Source organism: Lonchura striata, chromosome 30 (genome assembly GCF_050655825.1).
Source record: "Lonchura striata isolate lonStrDom1 chromosome 30, ASM5065582v1, whole genome shotgun sequence".
NCBI classification, from domain to species: domain Eukaryota; kingdom Metazoa; phylum Chordata; class Aves; order Passeriformes; family Estrildidae; genus Lonchura; species Lonchura striata.
The window spans coordinates 7691982-7713414 of NC_140732.1; the positions used below are offsets into that span (position 1 = coordinate 7691982).

General features: G+C 47.7%; 1 protein-coding gene across 1 annotated transcript in view; it reads left to right on the forward strand.

Annotated features, from left to right (window-relative positions):
- The window catches only part of BRD4 (bromodomain containing 4), a 56380-nt gene that overhangs the window by 11543 nt on the left and 23404 nt on the right, over positions 1 to 21433 (forward strand). Inside the window, 6 exon segments of the mRNA XM_085563181.1 lie at positions 3990 to 4352; positions 5896 to 6024; positions 9590 to 9799; positions 12389 to 12594; positions 15562 to 15860; positions 18125 to 18232. Coding sequence (XP_085419307.1) covers positions 3990 to 4352; positions 5896 to 6024; positions 9590 to 9799; positions 12389 to 12594; positions 15562 to 15860; positions 18125 to 18232 — 1315 coding nt within the window.

The window sequence follows — 21433 nt, forward strand, 5'->3', positions numbered from 1 at the left end:
ATTATTATTATTTTATTATTATTATTATTTTTAGCTATCATTATTATTATTAGTAGTAGTATTTTAGCTATCGTTATTATTATTATTATTATTATTAGCTATCATTATTATTTTTTTAGCTATCATTATTATTATTATTATTATTAGCTATCGTTGTTATTATTAGTAGTAGTATTTTAGTTATCGTTATTATTATTATTATTATTAATTTTTAGCTATCATTGTTATTATTAGTAGTAGTATTTTAGCTATCATTATTATTATTGTTATTATTTTTAGCTATCGTTATTATTAGTACTAGTAGTATTTTAACTATTATTATTATTATTATTATTATTATTATTACTAGCTATCGCTATTACTGTTATTCTTGGTTTCATTATTATTGCTGTTGATTCGTTAGGTGCCCGTAATTACCTTAATTAGGGACTGAGGTTGGGGTTGGTGCTGTTTATTGCCATTGCTCCGTTAGGTACCTGTAATTAGCTTAATTAGGGACTGCCCTTGGTGTTACATTTTTATTTGTTGTTATTATTAGTTATGGTTATTACTGTTATTCTTGGTTTCATTATTATTGCCATTGCTCCGTTAGGTATCCATAATTAGCTTAATTAGGGACTGAGGTTGGGGTTGATGGTGTTTATTGACATTGCTTCCTTAAGTACCCATAATTAGCTTAATTAGGGACTGCCCTTGGTGTTAATTGCTTATTTATTGTTATTATTATTAGCTATCATTGTTACTGTTATTATTGTTTTCATTATTGTTGCCATTGCTTCGTTGGGTACCCGTAATTAGCTTAATTAGGAACTGCCCTTGGTGTTACATTTTTAGTTGTTGTTGTTATTATTAGTTATGGTTTTTACTGTTATTCTTGGTTTCATTATTATTGCCATTGCTCCATTAGGTATCCATAATTAGCTTAATTAGGGACTGAGGTTAGGGTTGGTGGTGTTTATTGCCATTGATTCGTTAGGTACCCGTAATTAGCTTCATTAAGGACTACCCTGGTGCTAATTGTTTGTTTATTATTATTATTATTAGTTATCATTATTACTGTTATTCTTGTTTTCATTATCATTGCCATTGCTCTGTTAGGTGCCCGTAATTAGCTTAATTAGGGACTGAGGTTGGGGTTGGTGGTGTTTATTGACATTGCTTCGTTAGGTACCTGTAATTAGCTTAATTAGGGACTGAGGTTGGGGTTGGTGGTGCTTATTGCCATTGCTCCGTTAGGTACCCGTAATTAGCTTAATTAGGGGCTGCCCTTGGTGTTATATTTTTATTTGTTGTTGTTATTATTAGTTATTGTTATTACTGTTACCGTTGTTTTCATTATCATTGCCATTGCTTCGTTAGGTACCCGTAATTAGCTTCATTAGGGACTTCCCTTGGTGTTAATTGTTTATTTATTGTTGTTATTGTTATCACTGTTATTGTTCTTTTTGTTATCGTTGCCATTGCTCCGTTAGGTGCCCGTAATTAGCTTAATTAGGGACTGAGGTTGGGGTTGGTGGTGTTTATTGACATTGCTCCGTTAGGTACCTGTAATTAGCTTAATTAGGGACTGAGGTTAGGGTTGGTGGTGTTTATTGCCATTGATTCGTTAGGTGCCCGTAATTACGTTAATTAGGGACTGCCTTTGGTGTTAATTGTTGTTTATTATTATTTTTATTAATGTTACTGTTATTGCTAATATTGTTTTCATTGCTGTTTTCATGGCTTCGTTAGGCGCCTGTAATTAGCTTAATTAGGGACTGCATATGGGGTTGGGTTTGGTGGTGTTAATTGTTGTTTAATTATTATTATTATTAGTTATTGTTATTACTATCAGATTATTATTGGAGTTTTTTGGGTTATCATTATCATTGCTTCATTAAGCACCCGTAATTAGCTTAATGAGGGACTGGGATTGGGTTTGGCTTAGGTGTTAGTGGTGTTAATTACTGGTTTTCTATTTTTATCGTTATTATTATTATTATTAGAAGTATTATTTTCCTTATCTTTGCTTCGTTGGGCACCAGTAATTAGTTTAATTAAGGGGTGGGATTTGGTATTGGGTTTGTTCTGGTTGGTGTTAATTAGCACTCATTAGCCAGGGTTAATTGGTCTGATTTGGTGTTGGGATTTATTATTTCATTTAATGCTGATTATTGAGTGATCCCAAAGGAGAAACCCCAAACCCCAAAATCCCAAAGGAGAAACCCCAAAATCCCAAAATTCCAAAGCAGAAACCCCAAAATCCCAAAAACTATCCCAAAGCAGAAACCCCAAACCCCAAAATCCCAAAGGAGAAACCCCAAAATCCCAAAATCCCAAAGCAGAAACCCCAAAATCCCAAAGAACGATCCCAAAGTTGAGACCCCAAACCCCAAAATTCCAAAGAACGATCCCAAAGTTGAGACCCCAAACCCCAAAATCCCAAAGTCAAACTCCAAACCCCAAAATCCCAAAGCAGAAACCCCAAAACCCAAAGAACGCCCCCAAATCCCAACCCCAAAACCCCAAGGAACGTCCCCAAATCCCAACCCCAAACCCCCAATCCCACTCCAAATCCCACTGCAAACCCCGACCCCCAAACCCCAAACCCCCCCAAAACCCCAAATCCCAAACCCCAAATCCCAATCCCACCCCAAACCCTGACCCCAAACTCCAAATCCCACCTCAAATCCTGACCCCAAACCCCCAATCCCACAGCGTGATGGCAACACCACCCCAAATCCCGACCCCCAAAACCCAATCCCATCCCAAACCCTGACCCCAAACCCCAAATCCTGACCCCAAACCCCAATCCCACCCCAACCCCAAATCCTGACCCCAAACCCCAAATCCCACCTCAAATCCTGACCCCAAACCCCCAATCCCACAGCGTGATGGCAACACCACCCCAAATCCTGACCCCCAAACCCCAATCCCACCCCAACCCCAAATCCCGACCCCCAAACCCCAATCCCATCCCAAACCCCGACCCCAAAACCTAAACCCTGACCCCAAACCCCAAATCCCAACCCCCAAACCCTGACCCCAAAACCCAAATCCCGACCCCCAAACCCCAATCCCATCCCAACCCCAAATCCCGACCCCCAAACCCCAATCCCACCCCAAACCCCGACCCCCAAACCCCAATCCCACCCCAACCCCAAATCCCGACCCCCAAACCCCAATCCCACCCCAACCCCAAATCCCGACCCCCAAACTCTGATCCCACCCCAAACCCCGACCCCCAAACCCCAATCCCATCCCAAACCCTGACCCCAAACCCCAAATCCTGACCCCCAAACCCTGATCCCACCCCAAATCCCGACCCCTAAACCCTGATCCCACCCCAAACCCTGACCCCAAAACCCAAATCCCACCCCGACCCCCAAACCCCAAACCCCAAACCCTGATCCCACCCCAAATCCTGACCCCAAACCCCCAAATCCTGACCCCCAACCCCAACCCCGCCCCGCTGGCGCCCGCGCTGCCGGCAGACCAAGAAGGGCGTCAAGCGGAAAGCCGACACCACCATGCCCACGGCGCTGGACCCCAAACCCCAAACCCCTGATCCCACCCCAAACCCCAAATCCCACCCCAAACCCCGACCCCCAAACCCCAAATCCCCCCCAAACCCCGACCCCCAAACCCCAAATCCCACCCCAAACCCCAAATCCCACCCCAAACCCCAAATCCCAAACCCTGACCCCACTGACGCCCGCGCTGCCGGCAGACCAAGAAGGGCGTCAAGCGGAAAGCCGACACCACCACGCCCACGGCGCTGGACCCCAAACCCCCAAACCCCTGATCCCACCCCAAACCCCAAATCCCACCGCAAATCCCGACCCCCAAACCCCAAATCCCCCCCAAACCCCGACCCCCAAACCCCAAATCCCAAACCCCGATCCCACCCCAAATCCCACCCCAAACCCCAAATCCCACCCCAAACCCCAAACCCTGACCCCAAATCCCAAACCCTGACCCCACCCCACTGACGCCCGCGCTGCCGGCAGACCAAGAAGGGCGTCAAGCGGAAAGCCGACACCACCACGCCCACGGCGCTGGACCCCATCCACGAGTCGCCCTCGCTGCCCGCCGAGCCCAAGGCCGCCAAGCTGGGGGCGCGGCGCGAGGGCGGCCGCCCCCCGAAGCCCCCCAAGAAGGAGGTGCCCGACTCGCAGCAGCAGCCGGGCGAGGCGCGCGCCTCCAAGGCCTCGGAGCAGCTCAAGTACTGCGGCGGCATCATCAAGGAGATGTTCGCCAAGAAGCACGCCGCCTACGCCTGGCCCTTCTACAAGCCCGTGGACGTGGAGGCGCTGGGGCTGCACGACTACTGCGACATCATCAAGCACCCCATGGACCTCAGCACCATCAAGGTGAGCGGGGTGGACGGGGAAATGGGGGGGAAATGGGGTTTGGGGGGTGGGATGGGGAAAATGGGGTTTGGGGGGGTGGGGTGGGGGGAAAATGGGGTTTGGGGGGAGGAAAATGGGGTTTGGGGGGTGGGATGGGGGGAAAATGGGGTTTGGGGGGTGGGATGGGGGGAAAATGGGGTTTGGGGGGAGGAAAATGGGGTTTGGAGGGAGGAAAATGGGGTTTGGGGAGGTGGGATGGGGGGAAAATGGGGTTTGGGGGGAGGAAAATGGGGTTTGGGGGGAGGAAAATGGGGTTTGGGGAGGTGGGATGGGATAAAAATGGGGTTTGGGGGGAGGAAAATGGGAGTTGGACAATAGGGGTGGGGGGAAAAGGGGTTTGGAGGGAGGAAAATGGGGTTTGGGGAGGTGGGATGGGGAAAAATGGGGTTTGGGGGGAGGAAAATGGGGTTTGGGGGGAGGGAGGGGGAAAAATGGGGTTTGTCCCCCAGCCCATCCCTGGTGTGGAATTCGGGCAGATTTGGGTGGAATTTGGGAGGGATTTGGGCACGATTTGGGTGGGATTTGAGCACAATTTGGGTGGGATTTGGGCAGAATTCGAGTGGAAGTTGGGCGTGATTGAAATGGAATTCAGGTGGAATTTGGGCGGGATTTGAGTGGAATTTGGGCAGCATTGGGGTGAAATTCGGGCAGAATTTAGGTGGAATTGGGGTGGAATTGGGGTGAAATTCGGGCAGAATTTGGGTGGCATTGGGGTGAAATTGGGGCAGAATCGGGGTGGAATTGGGGCAGAATTTGGGCAGAATTGGGGTGGGACTGGGGCAGAATTTGGGCAGAATTTGGGTGGAATTGGGGCAGAATTTGGGCAGAACTGGAGTGAAATTTGGGCAGAATTTGGGCGGAATTGGGGTGAAATTGGGGCAGAATTGGGGTGAAATCGGCAGAATTTGGGCAGAACTGGGATGAAATTGGGGCAGAATTTGGGCAGATTTGGGTAAAATTGGGACAGAACTTGGGTGAAATCGTGGCAGAATTTGGGTGGAATTGGGGTGAAATCGGGGCAGTGTTTGTGTGAAATTGGGGCAGAATTGGGGTGGAATTGGGGCAGAATTTGGGCAGATTTGGGTAAAATTGGGACAGAACTTGGGTGAAATCGCGGCAGAATTTGGGTGGAATTTGGGTGAAATCGGGGCAGTGTTTGTGTGAAATTGGGGCAGAATTTGGGTGGAATTTGGGTGAAATCGGGGCAGTGTTTGTGTGAAATTGGGGCAGAATTTGGGTGGAATTGGGGTGAAATTGGGGCAGAATTGGGGTGAAATCGGCAGAATTTGGGCAGAACTGGGATGAAATTGGGGCAGAATTTGGGCGGATTTGGGTAAAATTGGGACAGAACTTGGGTGAAATCGCGGCAGAATTTGGGTGGAATTTGGGTGAAATCGGGGCAGTGTTTGTGTGAAATCGGGGCAGAATTTGGGTGGAATTGGGGTGAAATTGGGGCAGAATTGGGGTGAAATCGGGGCGGATTGGGGACGTTTGGTGCCCGCAGTCCAAGCTGGAGGGCCGCGAGTACCGCGACGCTCAGGAGTTCGCGGCCGACGTCCGCCTGATGTTCTCCAACTGCTACAAGTACAACCCCGCCGACCACGAGGTGGTGGCCATGGCCAGGAAACTCCAGGTGAGGAGTCCGCCCCAAAATTCCCTTTTTTTGGGGGGAGGTTTTCCCACCGGGATTTGCCACAAAAAAAAAAAAAAAAAAAAAAAAAAAAAAAAAAAAAAAATCCAAAATGCTGACTCAGCGAAAAATTTATTTTAATTGGCACTTTTTTGTTGTTGAAGTGAAGGAAATTGGCTCGGTTTTCTTATTTAGGGCGTTTAGGTAGGGTCAGTTTTTAGTTTTAGTTTTCAGTGGGATTTACCCCAAAAAAAAAAAAAAAAAAAATTCACCAAAAAAAAAAAGCTGACTCAGCCCAAAAAAATTTAAAATTGGCTTTTTTTTTTGTTGTTGAAGTGAAGGAAATTGGCTCGGTTTTCTTATTTAGGGCGTTTAGGTAGGGTCGGTTTTTAGTTTTAGTTTTTAGCGGGATTTACCCCCCAAAAAAATAATTTAAAAAAAAATTACAAAAAAAAAAAAAGCTGACTCAGCCAAAAAAAAATTAAAAATTGGCTTTTTTTTGTTGTTGAAGTGAAGGAAATGGGCTCGGTTTTCTCAGCGGGATTTACCCCAAAATAAAAAATTTTTAAAATGATGGAAAAAATCGAAAATGCTGACTCAGAAAAAAAATGTATATTAAGATTTGTTGAAGGGATGGAAATTGGCTCAGTTTTAATTAATGGGGTTTTTTTTTTAGTTCAGTTTGTTCTTGGTTTTCCCTTAATTTTTCCTTGATTTTCTTTAAACTCTATTTTATTCAATATTTCTCAATTTTCTCCTGGTTTCCTTCTTTAGTCTCAGTTTTACTTCAAATTTTCCTTTTAACTGAATTTTTTCTTGTTTTTCCCTTAATTTTCCCTTGATTTTTTCTAAATTTCTTCCTTTAAGCTAAATTTTATTTAATGTTTCTTATTTTTCCCTCATTTTCCCCTGATTTTTCCTCATTTTTCCCTAAATTTTTCTTCAACTTGCCCCAAATTTTATTACAATTCCTCTCTTTAATCCAGTTTTTATTGAATATTTCTCTTTTTCCTGTCTCAGCTCAGTTTTTCCATATTTTCCCCTGAATTTTCCCAAATTTTTCCCAATTTTTCCCTCATTTCCCCCTGAATTTCCCCTCATTTTTTCCTCAATTTTCCCCAAATTTTCCCTCATTTCCCCCCAATTTTTTCCTCATTTTCCTCTGAATTTTTCTCATTTTTTCCCCAAATTTTCCCCAATTTTCCTCCAATCCCCTTCCAGCCCAGCTTTTATTGAAAATTTCTTTTTTTCGTCCCTCCCAGTTTGAGGCAGGCGTGGGCAGGACCGGCGTGGCTCCAAAATTCCCATTTTTATCCCCAAAAAAATCCAGAATTCCCATTTTTGTCCCCAAAAAAATCCTCGGGAGGCTCCCCAGGGTCCCTCCTCGGCTTCTTCCCGGGAATTTTCCCGGTTTTTCCTCATTCCCAAATTTTGCCATTCCTGAATCTGCTCCTCACGAAGCTTCAGTGAAAATTTCACCACCAAAATTCCATAAAAAACTAAAATTCTGGCGGTTTTTTGGGAATTTATTTGAAGCAAAAAACAAAAAAAATCCCAAAAATTTGGGAAAATCCTCGATCCCGCCGCTCCCCTCCAATATTCCGAATTTTATCCCAAAAATTCCTCCCAATATTCTGAATTTTATCCCAAAAATGCCTCCAATATTCCGAATTTTTTATCCCAAAAATTCCTCCCAATATTCTGAATTTTATCCCAAAAATGCCTCCAATATTCCGAATTTTTTATCCCAAAAATTCCTCCCAATATTCCGAATTTTATCCCAAAACAGGAATTTTTGGGGTGTTTCCGTAGAAATCCAGCTCAGCTTTCATTGGAGCCCAGGGATTGTGAATTTTGGGATGAATTTAGGGAAATCCGGGAATTTTTTGGTGATTTTATATGGAATTTTTGAGGAGGAGATGCCTGGAAAACGCAATTCCAGCATGAAATTAAATAAAATTCTGTGGAATTTTCCAACCCCTAGCAGGAGGAAAAGACAAAATCCAATATAAAATCCCAATTTGTCATTTCCCAAGCTGAAGATTTTTCATGGAAAATTGTGATTTTCTGTGTTTTTCAACTCATTTTTTGGGGAAAAAATGTTGACTTTTGGGATCAAAATGGAAAAAAAAAGTGGATTTTTGAGTGTCAGAATCCCAAAAAACGACTCCTGGAATCTTTCTGGAATTACTCATTTTCCTGATTTTTCATCCCCAGAATATCCCAATTTTTGGGGTTTTCCAGGGAATTTCAGCTTCTGGAAGAGGTTTAGAATCCAAATTGGAATTAAATTGGAGTTTTGGGATAGTAAAAAATGGAAATTAAGTTTTAAAAACTCAAAATGGAGGAAAAATTTTATTTAATTGAGGAAAAATCTTTTAAAAATGAGGGAGATTGTCAAAAATTTAGGAAATCTTTCTAGAAATAGGAAAAATGGTTTAAAAATGAGTGAGAATCCTTCAGAATGATGTTGAAATCCTTGAAAATTGAATAAAATCCTTTAAAAGGAGGAAAATGGAATAAAATCCTTTAAAAAGGAGGAAAATGGAATAAAATCCTTTAAAAAGGAGGAAAATTTTTAAAAATCCTTTAAAAGGAGGAAAATGGAATAAAATCCTTTAAAAATGAGGAAAATTGAATAAAATCCTTTAAAAAGGACGAAAATGGAATAAAATCCTTTAAAAGGAGGAAAATGGAATAAAATCCTTCAAAAAGGAGGAAAATTTTTAAAAATCCTTCAAAAAGGAGGAAAAATGGAATAAAATCCTTCAAAATGTGCTTTAAAATGGAGGGAAAATCCTTCAAAATTATGGAAAATTCCTTCCAAAATGAGGAAAAATCCTGGCAAATGGAAGGGAATTCCTTCAAAGTGAGTGAGAACCCCTGGGATGGATGAAGAGGGGAGTGGGGTGGGAATTCCTGGTGGGATTGAGGCTGGAGAAGACCTCAAAAATCGTGGAGTCAACCAAAGATGGTCCAGGAAGATCTCAAGAACTTGGAAAAGTCAGGTTTGAAACGGGAAATGGAGGAAATCCTCTGAGTTTTTCCCCCAAAACCACCTTGGAGATGGTTGAAGTCTCCAGTGGGAATCCGTGGTGGGCTTGAGGTTGGAAAAGACCTCGAAAATCACGGAGTCGACCAGAGATGGTCCAAGAAGATGGAGGAGAACTCCAGAAGCAGCTTTTGAATAAGAAATTGAGGAAATCCTCTGAATTTTCCCCCCAAAACCACCAATTTTTCATCCCAAAACCACCTTGGAGATGGTTGAGATCTCCAGTGGGAACCCACGGTGGAACCTCTACTGAAGGTGACCCAAGATCTCAAGAACCTGAAAACGGCACCTTTTAAACGAGAAAATAAACGAGCAAATCCCATCACTTTTCCCTTAAATCCACCTCGGACAGAATCAGAACTCCAAGAAACTCCCAAAATTCCATGGCCCCTGCCCCACCCCACGTCCAGGAGTTGATTTTCGGCGCGGAACCTCCCGGTCCGTGGGGTCCCCCCGTTCGGGAGCCGCGGCGGCGCCGAGCCCGGCGTCACCCCCGGCCCCCCGCTGTGCTTGCAGGACGTGTTCGAGATGCGCTTTGCCAAGATGCCGGACGAGCCGGAGGAGCCGGCCGTGCCCGCCTCGTCGCCGGTGGTGGTGCCACCTCCCACCAAGGTGGCGCCGCCCTCGTCCAGCGACAGCAGCAGCGACAGCTCCTCGGACAGCGACAGCTCCTCCGACGACTCCGAGGAGGAGCGGGCGCAGCGCTTGGCCGAGCTGCAGGAGCAGGTACGGCCCGAGGCCCCGGCCGGCGGCGCCGGGTGGGCCTGGGGTCGCGGTGGAGGGCCTGGGTGTCCCACGGCCGCCAGCTCCAGGGGCAGCGAAAGCGTTGGGTTGGTCATTATGGAATGCTTGAGTTTGTTGGCCCAAAATCGTTGTGTTTGTCAACGCAAAATCGTTGGGTTTGTCGACCCAAAGTCGTTGGGTTTGTCAACCCAAAATCGTTGGGTTTGTCGACCCAAAGTCATTGGGTTTGTCATTTTGGAATCCTTGGGATGTCAGCTCAAAATCGTTGGGTTTGTCAACTCAAAATTGTTGGGTTTGTCGACCCAAAGTCATTGGGTTTGTCATTTTGGAATCCTTGGGATGTCAGCTCAAAATCGTTGGGTTTGTCAACTCAAAATCGTTGGGTTTGTCAACCCAAAATCGTTGGGTTTGTCAACTCAAAATCATTGGGTTTGTCAACTCAAAATCGTTGGGTTTGTCAACTCAAAATCGTTGGGTTTGTCAACTCAAAATTGTTGGGTTTGTCATTTTGGAATCCTTGGGATGTCAGCTCAAAATCGTTGGGTTTGTCGGCCCAAAATCGTTGGGTTTGTTGACCCAAAGTCACTGGGTTTGTTGACCCAAAATCGTTGGGTTTGTCGACCCAAAATCGTTTGGTTTGTTGACCCAGAATCGTTGGGTTTGTCATTCTGGAATCCTTGGGATGCCAGCTCAAAATTGTTGGGTTTGTTGACCCAAAATCGTTTGGTTTGTTGACCTAAACCATTGGGTTTCTCAGCTCAAAATCGTTGGGTTTGTCGACCCAAAATCGTTGGGTTTGTTGACCCAAAGTCACTGGGTTTGTTGACCCAATATTGTTGGGTTTGTTCACCCAAAATCGTTGGGTTTGTTGACCTAAACCGTTGGGTTTGTTGACCCACAATCGTTGGGTTTGTTGACCTAAATTGTTGGGTTTGTCAACTGGAATTGTTTGATTTGTCGATCTGAATTTCTTGGGTTTTTTGACCCAAAATTGTTGGAATTGTTGGGTTTGTTGACCTGGGATTGTTGGGTTTGTTGACCCAGGATTGTTGGGTTTGTCGCTCCAAAATCGTTTGGGTTATCTGAGATTTTTGAGTTGACCCAAAATTGTTGGGTTGACACAAGATTGTTGGGTTTAACCCAAAATTGTTGGGTTTGTTGACCCAGGATTGTTGAGTTTGTCGCTCCAAAATCGTTGGGTTTATCTAAAATTTTTGAGTTGACCCAAAATTGTTGGGTTGGTTGACCCAAGGTTGTCGGGTTGAGCCAGAATGGTTCGGTTTGACCCAAAATTGTTGGGTTGGTTGCTCCAAAACCGTTGGGTACGTTGACCTAAAGTTGCGTTGGGTTGACTCAAAACCACTTGGGTTGGTTGACCCAAAGTGGTTGGTTTGACCTGAAATTGTTGGGTTTGTTGACCTTAAATCCTTGGTTGGATTGGTTGACCCAAAACCATTGGTTTGACCCAAATTCCTCGGGTTTGTTGACCCAAAATCCGTGAGTTTGTTGACCTGAAAGTCTTGGGTTGACCCAAAACCGTTGGGTTTGTTGGCCCAAAATGAGTGACCAGGTGGGGTCATGGGTTGGGTTTGATGACCCTGGAGGTGTCCATGGAACCATTGGAGGTGACAGGGACCAGGTGGGGTCATGGGTTGGGTTTGATGACCCTGGAGGTGTCCATGGAACCGTTGGAGGTGACAGGGACCAGGTGAGGTCAGTCATGGGTTGGGTTTGATGACCCTGGAGGTCTCCATGGAACCATTGGAGGTGACAGTGACTTGGTGAGGTCAGTCATGGGTTGGGTTTGATGACCCTGGAGGTCTCCATGGAACCATTGGAGGTGACAGGGACCAGGTGAGGTCAGTCATGGGTTGGGTTTGATGACCCTGGAGGTGTCCATGGATCTCCTGGACATTGCTGGGGTGACCGGGGTGGGTTGGTCACTCCAGGTTGCACACGATGACCCTGGAGGTGTCCATGGAATGGTTGGAGGTGACCCTCAGCAGGTGGGGTCAGTCATGGGTTGGGTTTGATGACCCTGGAGGTGTCCATGGATCTCCTGACCATTGCTCTGGGGTGACCGGGCTGGGTTGGTGACTCCAGATCACCCTCGATGACCCTGGAGGTCTCCATGGATCTCCTGGGGTGACCGGGCTGGGTTGGTGACTCCAGATCACCCTCGATGACCCTGGAGGTCTCCATGGATCTCCTGGGGTGACCAGGGTGGGTTGGTGACTCCAGGTCACCCTCCATGACCCTGGAGGTGTCCATGGATCTCCTGGGGTGACCGGGCTGGGTTGGTGACTCCAGGTCACCCTCGATGACCCTGGAGGTGTCCATGGATCTCCTGGGGTGACCAGGCTGGGTTGGTGACTCCAGGTCACACTCAATGACCTCAGAGGTGTCCATGGATCTCCTGGGGTGACCAGGGTGGGTTGGTGACTCCAGGTCACCCTCGATGACCCTGGAGGTGACCCGGGCCGCTGTGGCCGAGCCGCCGGGGCGGGTGGAGGTGGGCGCGGGTGGACCCTGGAGAAGTTCTCGGGGTCTCCAAGGCGTGCCGTCCCGCAGCTGAAGGCCGTGCACGAGCAGCTGGCGGCGCTGTCCCAGCCCCAGCAGAACAAACCAAAGAAGAAGGAGAAGGACAAGAAGGAGAAGAAGAAGGAGAAGCACAAAAAGAAGGAGGAGCTGGACGAGGCCAAGAAGAGCAAGGCCAAGGAGCCGCCGCCCAAGAAGGCCAAGAAGAGCAACAGCAGCAGCAGCAGCAGCGCCTCCAGGTGCGCCTCCCCTCCCCCGCCTCGTTAGGGTAATTAGCGGGCTCCTTAACGAGGAACCGCCTGCTCCTCGCTGGAGCCCAGCTCGGTCTGGGCCCGGTTCTTCTCCGTGGCTGCGGGGACGCGCGGTGGGCGGGGGGCCGGGATTTGGGTGCCCAGGGGGGAGTTAGGCTGGGCTTGGGGTGCCCAGGGGCGAGTTAAGCTGGGCTTTGGGTGCCCAGGGGTGAGTTAAGATCAGCTTTGGGTGCCCAGGGGTGAGTTAAGCTCAGCTTTGGGTGCCTAGGGGTGAGTTAGGCTGGGCTTTGGGTGCCCAGGGGGGAGTTAGGATGGGCTTGGGGTGCCCAGGGGGGAGTTAGGCTGGGCTTGGGGTGCCCAGGGGGGAGTTAGGCTGGGCTTGGGGTGCCCAGGGGGGAGTTAAGATCATCTTTGGGTGCCCAGGGGGGAGTTAGGCTGGGCTTTGGGTGCCCAGGGGTGAGTTAAGCTGGGCTTTGGGTGCCCAGGGGTGAGTTAGGCTGGGCTTTGGGTGCCCAGGGGCGAGTTAAGCTGGGCTTGGAGTGCCCAGGGGTGAGTTAGTCTGGGCTTTGGGTGCCCAGGGGTGAGTTAGTCTGGGCCTTGGGTGCCCAGGGGTGAGTTAAGCTCAGCTTTGGGTGCCCAGGGGGGAGTTAGGCTGGGCTTTGGGTGCCCAGGGGCGAGTTAAGCTCGCTTTGGGTGCCCAGGGGTGAGTTAGGCTGGACTTGGAGTGCCCAGGGGTGAGTTAAGCTGGGCTTTGGGTGCCCAGGGGTGAGTTAGGCTCAGCTTTGGGTGCCCAGGGGTGAGTTAAGATCAGCTTTGGGTGCCTAGGGGCGAGTTAGGCTGGGCCTTGGGTGCCCAGGGGCGAGTTAAGCTCAGCTTCGGGTGCCCAAATCCTGCCTGAGCTCAGCTTTGGGTTTAGGCCTAAACCACCATCTTTTGTTGCTGTGAGCATCAAGAAGGAGCCGGTGGTGGTGAAGTTCTCCAGATCCTGTGAGTTAGGACGAGTTTAGGTTTGGTTTAGAGCTGGTTTAGGCTGGGTTTAGGTCAGGTTTAGGCTGGGTTTAGGCCGGGTTTAGACCTAAAGCACCCTTTCTGTTGCCGTGAGCAGCAAGAAGGAGCTGGTGGCACTCAGGTCCTCCAGATGCTCTGAGTTAGGACCAGTTTAGGTTGAATTTAGGTTGGGTTTAGAGCTGGGTTTAGATCAGGTTTAGGCTGGGTTTAGGCCGGGTTTAGGCCGGGTTTAGACCTAAACCTCCCTTCCCGCCACCGTGAGCAGCAAGAAGGAGCCGGTGGTAGTGAAGTTCTCCAGGTCCTGTGAGTTAGAACCAGTTTAGGCTGGGTTTAGTAGGTTGGGTTTAGGCTGGGTTTAGGTCAGGTTTAGAGCTGGTTTAGGTCGGGTTTAGGCCAGGTTTAGACCTAAACCTCCCTTCCTGCCGCCGTGAGCAGCAAGAAGGAGCCGGTGGTTGTGGAGTTCTCCAGATCCTGTGAGTTAGAACCAGTTTAGGCTGGTTTAGGCTGGGTTTAGGTCAGGTTTAGGTCAGGTTTAGAGCTGGTTTAGGTCGGGTTTAGGCTGGGTTTAGACCTAAACCTCCCTTCCCGCCACCGTGAGCAGCAAGAAGGAGCTGGTGGCACTCAGGTCCTCCAGATGCTCTGAGTTAGGACTAGTCTAGGTTGAATTTAGGTTGGGTTTAGAGCTGGGTTTAGATCAGGTTTAGGCTGGGTTTAGGTTGGGTTTAGGCCTAAACCTCCCTTGCCGTCGCCGTGAGCAGCAAGAAGGAGCCGGTGGTAATGAAGTTCTCCAGGTCCTGTGAGTTAGAACCAGTTTAGGCTGGGTTTAGTAGGTTGGGTTTAGGCTGGGTTTAGGTCAGGTTTAGGGCTGGTTTAGAGCTGGTTTAGGCCGGGTTTAGACCTAAACCTCCCTCCCTGCCGCTGTGAGCAGCAAGAAGGAGCTGGTGGCACTCAGGTCCTCCAGATGCTCTGAGTTAGGACCAGTTTAGGTTGAATTTAGGTTGGGTTTAGAGCTGGGTTTAGATCAGGTTTAGGCTGGGTTTAGGTTGGGTTTAGGCCTAAACCTCCCTTGCCGTCGCCGTGAGCAGCAAGAAGGAGCCGGTGGTAGTGAAGTTCTCAAGATCCTCTGAGTTAGGACCAGTTTAAGTTGAATTTAGGTTGGGTATAGAGCTGGGTTTAGATCAGGTTTAGAGCTGGGTTTAAGTCGGGTTTAGGCCAGTTTTAGACCTAAACCTCCCTTCCCGCCACCGTGAGCAGCAAGAAGGAGCCGGTGGTTGTGAAGTTCTCCAGATCCTGTGAATTAGAACCAGTTTAGGCTGGGTTTAGTAGGTTGGGTTTAGGCTGGGTTTAGGTCAGGTTTAGAGCTGGTTTAGGTCGGGTTTAGGCCGGGTTTAGACCTAAACCTCCCTTCCTGCCGCCGTGAGCAGCAAGAAGGAGCCGGTGGCACTCAGGTCCTCCAGATGATCTGAGTTAGGACCAGTTTAGGTTGAATTTAGGTTGGGTTTAGAGCTGGGTTTAGGTCAGGTTTAGGCTGGGTTTAGGTTGGGTTTAGGTCAGGTTTAGAGCTGGTTTAGGCCAGGTTTAGACCTAAACCTCCCTTCCCGCCACCGTGAGCAGCAAGAAGGAGCCGGTGGCACTCAGGTCCTCCAGATGCTCTGAGTTAGGACTAGTCTAGGTTGAATTTAGGTTGGGTTTAGGTCGGGTTTAGGTCGGGTTTAGGCTGGGTTTAGACCTAAACCTCCCTTCCCGCCGCCGTGAGCAGCAAGAAGGAGCCGGTGGCACTCAGGTCCTCCAGATGCTCTGAGTTAGGACTAGTCTAGGTTGGGTTTAGGTTGGGTTTAGAGCTGGTTTAGGTCGGGTTTTGGCTGGGTTTAGGTTGGGTTTAGGTCGGGTTTAGGCTGGTTTAGGCCGGGTTTAGACCTAAACCTCCCTTCCCGCCGCCGTGAGCAGCAAGAAGGAGCCGGCGCCGGTGAAGCCCAGCAAAGCCGCGCCCGCCTACGAGTCGGAGGAGGAGGAGAAGTGCAAGCCCATGTCCTACGAGGAGAAGCGGCAGCTGAGCCTGGACATCAACAAACTGCCCGGCGAGAAGCTCGGGCGCGTGGTGCACATCATCCAGTCCCGCGAGCCCTCGCTCAAGAACTCCAACCCCGACGAGATCGAGATCGACTTCGAGACGCTGAAGCCGTCGACGCTGCGCGAGCTCGAGCGCTACGTCACCTCCTGCCTGCGCAAGAAGAGGAAAGCCCCAGGTACTCCCGGATCCCGGCGTTCCGGCGCCGCCGGCCGCCTTGCCCGGCGGTTTTTCTGCCGGGGTTTGGGTGTTTTGGGGAGGTTTTGGAGGTGGCTTCGCCTCGCCCAGATGGCGGCGGGTGGGATTCAAAATGGCGGCCGCTGCAGGCCCTGCTTTGTAATAATTAAAGATTTTCTTTTGAAGTTTCAATATTTTGGATTATTGAGTGCACGTTTGCAGCAAACCAGTTGGGATGAACCAGTTGGGTTTAGGACCAACCAGTTGGGTTTAGGATCAGCCAGTTGGGATGAACCAGTTGGGTTTAGGATCAGCCAGTTGGGATGAACCAGTTGTGTTTAGGATCAGCCAGTTGGGATGAACCAGTTGGGTTTAGGACCAACCAGTTGGGTTTAGGATCAACCAGTTGGGATGAACCAGTTGAGTTTAGGATCAACCAGTTGGGATGAACCAGTTGGGTTTAGGATCAACCAGTTGAGTTTAGGATCAGCCAGTTGGGATGAACCAGTTGGGTTTAGGACCAGCCAGTTAAGTTTAGGATCAGCCAGTTGGGATGAACCAGTTGGGATTAGGATCAGCCAGTTGGGATGAACCAGTTGGGATGAACCAGTTGGGTTTAGGACCAACCAGTTGGGTTTAGGATCAACCAGTTGGGATGAACCAGTTGGGTTTAGGACCAACCAGTTGGCTTCAGATGCAACTGGTTAAGTTTGGGATGAACCAGTTGAGTTTGGGCTCAACCAGTTGGGATGAACCAGGCAGGTTTAGGATCAACCAGTTGAGTTTGGGACTGACCAGTTGAGTTTGAACCAGTTGAGACAAACCATTTGGTTTAGAACCAACCAGTTGAGTTTAGAACCAACCAGTTGAGTTTAGGATGACCCAGTTGAGTTTAGGACTAACCAGTTGGGTTTAGAATGAGCCAGTTGAGTTTAGGACTAACCAGTTGGCTTCAGAACCAACCGGTTCAGTTTGGGATGAACCAGTTGAGTTTTGAACCGACTGGTTGTGTTTGGGATGACCCAGTTGAATTCAGAATCAACCAGTTGGGTTTAGAACCAACCCAGCTGAGTTCTGGATGACCCAGTTGAGTTTAGAACCAACCAGTTCAGTTTAGGATGACCCAGTTGAGTTTGTGATCAACCACTTGAGTTTAGAACCAACTGGTTGAGTTCGGGATGACCAAATTGAGTTCAGAACCAACCAGTTGGGTTTAGAATGAACCAGTTGAGTTCAGAGCTAACTGGTTGAGTTCAGGATGACCCAGATGAATTTAGAACCAACTGGTTGAGGTCAGGATGACCCAGCTGAGTTTAGATCCAACCAGTTGAATTCTGGATGACCCAGTTGAATTTAGAATTAACTGGTTGAGTTTGGGATCAACCAATTGAGTTCAGAACCAACCAGTCGGGTTTAGAACCAACTGGTTGAGTTCAGAACCAACTGGTTGTGTTTAGAACGAACCGGTTCTGTTCACAACCAAGCGGTTGGGTTCAGGATGACCCGGTTGAGTTTGGGATCAACCAACTGAGTTCAGAACCAACCAGTTGGGTTTAGAACCAACCAGCTGAGTTCAGAATGAACCGGTTGAGTTCAGAACAAACCGGTTGGGTTTAGAATGAACCAGTTGAGTTCAGAACCAACCAGCTGAGTTCAGAACGAACCGGTTGGGTTTAGAATGACCTGGTTGAGTTCAGAACGAACCAGTTGGGTTTAGAATGACCCGGTTAAATTCAGAATGAACCGGTTGGGTTTAGAATGACCCGGTTGAATTCAGGATGACCCGGTTGAGTTCAGAACGAACCGGTTGGGTTTAGAATTAACCAGTTGAGTTCAGAACGAACCGGTTGGGTTTAGAACCAACCGGTTGGGTTTAGAACAAACCGGTTGAGTTCAGAACGAACCGGTTGGGTTTAGAATGACCCGGTTAAATTCAGAATGAACCGGTTGGGTTTAGAATGACCCGGTTGAATTCAGGATGACCCAGTTGAGTTCAGAACGAACCGGTTGGGTTTAGAATGACCCGGTTGAGTTCAGAATGAACCGGTTGAGTTCAGAACGAACCGGTTGGGTTTAGAATTAACCAGTTGAGTTCAGAACCAACCGGTTGGGTTTAGAACAAACCGGTTGAGTTCAGAACGAACCGGTTGAGTTCAGGATGACCCAGCTGGCATGCCCTGGTTGACTTGAGGCCAAAGCCGTGGGGTTGAGGCGGTTGATCCCCGGTAAGGCCCCGCGGTGACGCCCTCCCGTTGTTCCCGGCAGAGAAGCTCGACGTCCTGGCCGGCTCCTCCAAGCTCAAGGGATTCTCCTCGTCGGAGTCGGAATCCAGCAGCGAGTCGAGCTCTTCCGACAGCGACGAGTCGGACTCAGGTTAGCGCTTCCCGCCTTTCCCGACCTTTTCCGGACAAATAAACTCGATTTCATTCCTGCCTTCGCCGTCCATTCTTCTTTGGGGGAGCCTTTGCAATTTCCTGGCCAGCATTCCGTGATTTTTTAAATTTTTTTCCTGGTTTTTGTAATAATCCTGCGGCGAGCGCCGGGGCAGGGTTGGGTGGGGTTGGGTTCGGGTTTTGGGCTTTTTTTTGGGAAAATGGGAATTACGGTGGAGCCGTCGGGAACGTCGTGTGGAGATGGAGGGGTGGGGTTTTGTGGAGAAAAAAATGGAGAAAATGGGGTTTTATGGAAAAAATGGGGTTTTGTGGAGAAAAAAATATGGAAAAATGGGATTTTATGGAGAAAATGGGGTTTTATGGAGGAAAAATATGGGAAAATGGGATTTTATGGAAAAAATGGGGGTTTGTGGAGAAAAAAAGATGGAAAATGGGATTTTATGGAGAAAATGGGGTTTTATAGAGGGAAAAGATGGAGAAAATGGGGTTTTATGGAGAAAATGGGGTTTTATGGAGGAAAAAGATAGAGAAAATGGAATTTTATGGAAAAATGGGCTTTTGTGGATAACAATGGAGGGAAAAGGATTTTATGGGAAAAATGGGATTTTATGGATAAAAAGATGGAGGGAATGGGATTTTATGAGAAAAAAATGAAATTTTATGAAGGAAAAATTGAGGGAACATTATTTTATGGATTAAAAAATGGGGAAAATGGGATCTTAAGGTTAAAAACGTTGAGGGAATGGGATTTTACAGATGAAAAAAGTGGGGGAAATGGGATTTTGGGGATAAATCCAGTTTTATTTTATGGCTCCAGGTGGATTTGGGATCTGGAATCTGGAGGAAAAATTGGATTTTGAGGGAATTTGAAATTCCAAGTCCCCGTCGTCGCTCCCTGCGCCTCCCTGGGGGTAAAATCCCGATTTTTCCTGGGTATTATCCCAGATTTTCCCAATTCCCACCTTTCCTCGCGCTCCGGGAATTTGAGATTTGTTCCCATCCCAAAATCTGAGGTTGAGCCGGGCTTAACTCCAGGAATCGGGAAGGGTTTGGTGGCTCCAGTGTTGGAAAATCCCCTGGAAATATTCGGGATTGAATTCCAGAGCGGGTCAGGCACGGAAGGGGAGCAGAAATCCAAACAAAATCCTCCAAAAAAACAGAAAAAACCAAAAAAAATCCCAAAAATGTCCCCAAAAAATCCAGGATTGAGCCAGATCTGCTGGCAATTCCCAGCAATTTTCCAAGATAAATCCAGAATTGGGAATCTTGGAACATTTTCATAATTTTTTAGAGTAATTTTAAGGAGTTTTCCATAAATTTGGGGGTTTTGTTGGAATTTCCCATCAATTTTTGGAGGTTTTGTTGGAATTTTTAGGCCTTAGGAATGGCAAAATCCAAGGAATTGGTGCTGAATTCTTCCCTGGATTTATCTTTTAAATCCTATTTATATCAGGTTTTTCCTGATTTTTGCCTGATTTTCCATCAAATCCACCAAAATTAACGGGATTGGGCTCATCCCAAATCCAGAACTTTAATTTTTCCAAAAAAAAATGGTGGTTGGAAGCAGAAAAACCTGGAAAAGGAATTTTTTGGGGATGACTTTCACTCCAAACCACCAAATCCAGGTTTTTTTCCCAAAACACTTTGATCTGCCCCGAATATTTTCCCAAAATTCATTGATTTTTTTGTTCATTTTTCCAAGATTTCTCAGCCTTGGAAGCAGCAATTCCTCACTCCCTCAAAAACCTGGAAAATCAGATCCGTTGGGTGTTTTGATGTAATAAAAGCCATAAAAGGACTCCAAAAATCTCTTTTTTCATGGAATTTTACCCCAGGATTTGGGAATTTGGATCCGTCCGGCGGCGTTTCGCTCTTTGGGTGGGAATAAATTCAGGATTTTGGGGAAAATTTGGGAGAAATCCCATAAATCCACGTGGCCATGGCTGGATTGGACTTCTCTGCCCCAAAATCACCTGGAAGTGACTTTTCCATCGATCCCGGATTTTATCCCCGTGGATTCGGGGTTGAAGGTTCATCCATGGGTTGGGCTGGGATCTCCAAAATCCAGGATGAACCTTCTGGGATCGTGATTCCAAATCAAACCCGACAGCCGGGGAGGAAGTTCCGGATCATCCTTGGGTTGAAATCCTCAGAATCTCCTTCTGGACCAGGAAATTCCAACTGGGAGCCAAAATCGGTGATGAAATTCGGGATTATCCTTGGGTTGGGATCTCCAGGATCTCCAGGTGATCTCCATGGAACCCTGCGATTCCGAGTGGGACCCAAAATCGGTGATGGAGTTTGGGATCATCCTTGGGTTGAAATCCTCGGAATCTCCTTCTGGACCAGGAAATTCCAACGGGGAGCCAAAATCGGTGATGAAATTCGGGATCATCCTTGGGTTGGGATCTCCAAAATCCAGGATCATCCTTCTGGACTTGAAAATTCCGGTTGGTGATGAAGGTTGGGATCATCTTTGGGATCTCCAAAATCCAGGATGAACCTTCTGGGAACACGATTCCGACTGAGACTCAACAACCGGTGAGGAAAGTTGGGATCATCCTTGGGTTGGGATCTCCAGGATCTCCAGGTGATCTCCATGGAACCCCACGATTCCGAGTGGGACCCAAAATTGGTGATGGAGTTCGGGATCGTCCTTGGGTTGAAATCCTTGGAATCTTCCAGACCAGAAAATTCCAACTGGGAGCCAAAATCGGTGATGGAGTTTGGGATTATCCTTGGGTTGGGATCTCCAAAATCCAGGATCATCCTTCTGGGAGCGCGATTCCGACTCCGATCCGACAGCCGGGGAGGATGTTTGGGGTTGAAATCTCTGGAATCTCCTTCTGGACCAGAAAATTCCAACTGGGAGCCAAAATCGGTGATGAAATTCGGGATCATCCTTGGGTTGGGATCTCCAAAATCCAGGATCATCCTTCTGGACTAGAACATTCCAGTTCGCGATGAAGATTGGGATCATCTTTGGGATCTCCAAAATCCAGGATCATCCCTCTGGGAACACGATTCTGACTGTGACTCAACAACCAGTGAGGAAAGTTGGGATCATCCTTGGGTTGGGATCTCCAGGATCTCCAGGTGATCTCCATGGAACCCCACGATTCCGAGTGGGACCCAAAATCGGTGATGGAGTTCGGGATCATCCTTGGGTTGAAATCCTTGG